This window comes from Eutrema salsugineum, unplaced genomic scaffold (genome assembly GCF_000478725.1).
Source record: "Eutrema salsugineum unplaced genomic scaffold, Eutsalg1_0 scaffold_1, whole genome shotgun sequence".
Taxonomy (NCBI): domain Eukaryota; kingdom Viridiplantae; phylum Streptophyta; class Magnoliopsida; order Brassicales; family Brassicaceae; genus Eutrema; species Eutrema salsugineum.
In genome coordinates, this window is record NW_006256909.1 from 15,053,772 (window position 1) to 15,059,190 (window position 5,419).

Consider the following 5,419-nt stretch of genomic DNA (forward strand, 5'->3'; position numbering starts at 1 on the left):
GAACTGGGAAGGTCCATATCAGATAATGAGAATCGTCAAGCCTGGGGTTTACGAACTCATGCAGCTTGACGGAACACCGATCTCGCGATCCTAGAACTCAGCCAATCTCAAACGATATTATTATTAAAAGTCCCAGCCAACAAGCGCGCGGATTTAAAAAAAAAAAAAAAAAAAAAAACTAGTCCGGTTCCGGCCGAACTCACCCCTGTAAAATGAACTACGAGTGGCTTGATCCCTTACAAAAGGGTACGTAGGCAGCTCGATTTCGAGTCCAGCTACAAATCCAATAAAAATCCATCTTTTTCATTTCTATCACTAACTCCACATATCGACTCCCCGGCCAGGAGATCGAACTCAGTATTCCCCACGAATACAATCTTAAAAGCCGAGATCCGTCTCGCCCGCACCCCCATGGTGCCCACTATTCAAAGCCGGAGCCCAACCCGCACTCACTCTTTCGAACAGCAATCCGCCAACCGCGATTCAAGTTCGAAGAATTTCCCGAGTTCGTCCGCATCGTCACAATAACATCACGAACTCCAAACTTAATCAAAACAAGCCGAACTCCCAACAGTTCGCAATAAAATAAGAGAAAAAGGTTCTAAGTAAAAATCGCGATAAAATAAACCATGTTCATTTCATTAATACCCGAAATTGCCGAACTAGACGACAATAAATACAACGCCTAAAATTGGCGACTAAAGCAAAATCAATAAGTTAAAACCCGAAGCTACGCGGGCAGAATAGTCTTTACAACATCAAAATAAAAACAAGAAAGAAAACTAAGGGAAGGATGATTCATTGACAAGCAACGGACGCCGGACTCTTGAGACTTGCTGCCCGATCAGCTGAGATCGACTTGGAGTTCGAGCCGAACTGATCCAAGCCCTCTGGAACCTGCGTCCCCGGTGGAAGCATAATCCTCGGGATGAGGTCGTCGTCACTCGGAAGCAGGAAGTCCTCATTTGCGAGCTGCAGGAGAGGGACATCATCGACCTCCTTCGTGCAGTTCTTAACCCTCCGCCCGTACATCTCCACGATGTGAGGCGGGACGATCATATTGTGCTCCCTCCTGAGGAAGTCGCAGAAACCGACCAGAGCAGTCGGACTTGTCCATGAAGTCCTTCATCTTGGCAAGCTTCCCCTCGCACTTGCCCCTAAGGGCGGCCAGCATCTTCCTGCCCTTGGACTCGGCGTCTCGGTACTTCCGCTTCTCGAGCTCGCTTGTCTTGAACGACTTGGACAAGGCGTCCACATCCCCCTCCAACTCGACAGTCCGCTTCATCAGGGCCTCGACTTGCTCCTTTAAAGCCGCGTTCTCCTTCTCCTTTTCGGTAAAGGCCAGCACAGCAGCCTCGTACCTTTCCTTTTCGTCCTGGTACGACGTTTCCAGAGACGTCCTCTCGGCAGCAACCTCAGCGTTGATCCACCTCAGCCTCTCGACCTCGGAGTCGTACTCGCGAACGAGCTTGTTGGTATCACAGACGAGCTGAAAATAGAGCCCAAGTATTCAAGACAGAGGGAAACTTACAATGGAGGCAGATTTCGCGACCCGAGCGTAAGACTTGGGCCGGAAGAGTTCTTTGGTCTCTGACATTGGAGACGAGGCCGGCACGATCTGCCTGAAGAGCTCGGCACAGGCGGACGAGTCGTCGAAGAAGGACCGGTCCTTGTTGTACTTGAGCCGGACTGAGAATGAGGACGAGTCAGAGGTCCGACGCCTCTTGGATGACCTCGGGTTCTCGGTCTCGGCAGCCGGATCCGCTGGAGGAACCTGAGAAGCGTTAGAAGATTCGTGAAGGACCAAGGTCCCCTCACTCGCGGCCGTCTCGGGCTCACCACCCTTCTTCCGAGACGATTTCTTCAGAGCCTTGCCCTTCTTCCTACGGGCGCGGTCGGCAATGGTGAGCTCGTCCTCATCCTGCTCACCAATTTCCCCCTCCTCTATTTGAGATTGAGGAGTCGCCTCGGGAACACTAGTTCCCGCCACATCGCCCTCCGGCTCAGCAACCGGGATCAGAGGGTCAACTGGGCCAACCGAGATGTTATCGACCCCGTTCCCGACAGCAGTTTCGACGCCGTCACCAGCCTCGTTCCCATCGAGGCCGACGATGTCGATTGGGGCATTGTCGTCTTCTTCGTCAGCCCCAAAGTTCATAATTGGGATATCCGACCTGTCGAACGCCATCCTCCGACTCCTCTTGTTGCTTTTCCTCGATTTCTTCTTCTTCGGGACCGGTCTCGACGAACTGGGTTCCTTCTTATTTTTAGCTACAAAAAAGGACAAGTGTCAGCCATAGTCTAAATGATAGCAAATTCAAGACGATCCGAGAACTCATACCTCTGTCTTGAGCCCTCTTTATCGGGCGGTCAGTCTTCTCCTGATACGCTAGTGGCCAACGGCGCTGACCGGCGAGACTAAGCTGCTTCGCTAGGTCGGACATAAGAGAGCATTAGATAAACCCCGAAACGTGACGATCTGCACATAGGAAGAGAAATCAGTTAGAATCAGTCAGGAAACAAAGAGATGAACCGTGAGATATGTACCAAAGTCAACACTCCAGCCAGTCCGGAACGTGCTCTCCGGATTCTCAGCAGAAATTGAGTCGACGCGAAGAAAAAAGTAGTTCTTGTCCCAGTCCGTAAACTTGCTGGCCTTGTTCCCGGTAACCAAATCGAATTTCGGATTGCAATTCACCGACACGAACCAGCTTTTGGTCGACGAGACTTTCATGATGAAGAGCTCCTCGAACTGTGCCACATTGATTCGAGTGCGGATATCGTGCCCGAGTTGGAGAATCCCAACGAAGTTTACAATCGACGCCGGCTGAAGTTGGGCTATCGCGCAGCCACGCCGGTTGCAGTACGCAAACAGAAGGCGAGGCAAGGGGAAAGTTAACCCGGCCTCACAGAAATAAGCCTCGTAGACGCAAATAAAATCTTCAGGAGCGTCCCAGGGACGCTCTTCCGGTTCGGCGACTTGGATTATGATTCCAGGAGGGGCTCCACCAACCAGCATAGCAGCCCGGACTGTTTCGGGGTTTGATAGGGTAGACTTCACCGGAGCACAGACACACAGCCGATCCACGATCGACATCATGTCATCATCGTTGGGATCCTGCGCTCCTCCATCCCCGACCTCGCGCAGTGGAGCGTCTTCATCTGTCTTCACGTCAGGCTCCCGTCCCAGGACCAAATCACCAGGAACTTGGCCCTCGGGCTCGCGGAGATTTTGGTCCATCCGTTCCGGAGCCCGAATGGGAACTCGGCTACCAGAGCCGACCTCGACGACCCGGGAGTTCTTCCGAACCAGAGAAGCATTCGAGGAATGCTCCGTAGATCCCGAGCTCGAGATCTCGGTAGAAGTTTCCTCCCTGCGGTGTTCGGGAAGTATCGCGGCCTCGGAATTGGAAGAGGAGTCGGAAGACATCGTCGGAGAGCTCGAGAGAATGATCGTCGACGAGAGAGCACGGCGGACGGCGACCGGAAATTCTAGAGAGAGAAAGAAGAAAAGTTAGAGAAAAAGGAGAGCAAATACCTTGGCAGTAGGAGCGAAAGTAGGAAATGGGGAGAGCTGAACCCTATTTATAGAAAAAGAGCGAATCATCGCGACTTCTCGAGTTCCACGCCTCGTAACGTCTCGATTTCCCGCCTAAACCGACGCGTCTTTTCAGTTCCCCGCAAGCGAAAATACTTAAATACCCTTGCCGAGGCACCAGGGATGACGAAAGGTGTAAACCGGGAACTCAACGTCGCCGACCTCGGCCTATAACCGATCCAACTCTAATTCGGCAAAAGTCAGTCAGGTCCATTTATCGAACTGGGGGGGGGGACATACTGTTGGTGGTACGCTCCGCTCCCCGGTCGGGACCGGTTAAAGACCGAGTCCGGCCCAATTGACCCCGGTTTACGATGGTCTTAGTCGAAATGGGTCTGGCCTGACAGCGCGGCCCATGAGAAAGAAGCCCAGCAACGAGAGGCGGGTGAGAGCCAAACGAGAAGCCCTAGGACGTCTCCTCGTTCTTGTACTATAAATAGTAGAATTGTTACTGTAGAAGGGATCTTTTCGGACCCGGAGAATAGAGACCTGAATATTGTATCGAGTTCGTCGAGAAACCTCCGAACTGAACGAACTGTAATTGAGAACTAAATAAAATCTAATCAACTTAATCTCTTTCGAACTCAAATTACCGGACCGACCTCAAATAGTTGAATACTGTAATCAACAAACACTTACCTCATTTTTCTTACATTCAAAAGAGGACCACGTTGTCCTCTGGCCATGCAATATATGCTCCATTTCAAAAGATGGCCTCTAAACTGCTGCATCATTTTCCTTCACTATATCGACATAAACTCTAATTGCATTAGACCCCAAGTGAACAAAGTGGACATTTTAGTTTGGATCGTTTGAAACCCAACGTCCTTAACAACAACCTGCTTCCTTCTGGTAATAGCCATCACGTTGCACTTCTGATTTTCGTTGAAAATTTCGTCTCCATTGTTATCCTGCCATGTTTACAAAATAAACCATTTAGTACAGTGAGAATATATAATAACCAGAACCTGTTACTGCAGATTTTGAACCTTTTGCTCCAAATGTTTTACCTGAAGCTTGATCAGTTGCTTCAGAATTGTGAATAGGAGCTTTCTGACGTGTTGCATATGTGGTTTTTTCAAATATAACTTTATTAGCAAGCTATGCAACAAAAGACATAAAACAGTCCTCAAGGTCTGTCATATCCATCGTAGACCGCCATATAAATGTTCAGGTACAAGTACTTCATCCACAAATACATTAACCAATGCCTTTGGTCCGAGATAAAGTCCATTAATCAATGCTTTTGGTTCTTGTGTCTGCCAACGGCCTTCATCAACAACTACATCATCTGCAGACAAATCCAGTAGTTTGCATTTGTTGAAGAATATGTTCTTGAGCCCTGTCAAACACATTCAGAAAATAATATTTTTCTGTTACCTGATCATGATTCAAGTTAATCCTATACTCATCTAAGACCAACTCAATAAGCTTACTACTCTGATTCTTGATAACATCAGAATTTTACCATTTTATGCATCACTTTTAATATCTTATGCAGGTGTGTTTACTCAGTTTTCAATGTTTTATAAGTGATTTCTATTTTTTGGATCGTTAAACAACATTTCAGAAAACTTGGGCTTTTGGATTGCATTTTGGAGCAAAAGTATATTTTTGGATAAATTTAGGCCGTCAGAAGTTTGGCAACAAATAAAGACCTTATAAACTTCCGATCATCCCCAAATATAGAGACATTATAGAGGAGACAACTAGATTTCCAATTGACTTGGAATCAATGCAATCCAACGGTTAGATCTCCAGATATCATTAATGCACTGAAGGCAAATTAACACAGTCTAGAAAGGTGGAGTAGCTCTCACC

General features: G+C 48.3%; 1 protein-coding gene across 1 annotated transcript; it reads right to left on the minus strand.

The window, feature by feature from the left end:
• Positions 1-1,012: 1,012 nt before the first annotated feature.
• LOC112082052 (meiosis-specific protein ASY2-like) lies at positions 1,013-3,430 on the minus strand. The gene is made up of 4 exons (XM_024149144.1): positions 2,548-3,430; positions 2,342-2,431; positions 1,532-2,271; positions 1,013-1,489 (listed from the first exon to the last, which is right to left on the minus strand). The coding sequence occupies exons 1-4, from the start codon at positions 3,428-3,430 to the stop codon at positions 1,013-1,015; spliced, it is 2,190 nt and encodes a 729-aa protein (XP_024004912.1).
• Positions 3,431-5,419: the final 1,989 nt, after the last annotated feature.

What these genes read in the sequence shown, in the direction of transcription:
- LOC112082052 (XM_024149144.1), bottom strand. Translation starts at nt 3,430, where the DNA reads ATGTCTTCCGACTCCTCTTCCAATTCCGAGGCCGCGATACTTCCCGAA. An exon ending in AAAGAGGGCTCAAGACAGAG is followed by an intron (nt 2,272 to 2,341) that starts GTATGAGTTCTC and finishes CCTTTTTTGTAG; the next exon opens with CTAAAAATAAGAAGGAACCC. An exon ending in TCGCGAAATCTGCCTCCATT is followed by an intron (nt 1,490 to 1,531) that starts GTAAGTTTCCCT and finishes CTCTATTTTCAG; the next exon opens with CTCGTCTGTGATACCAACAA.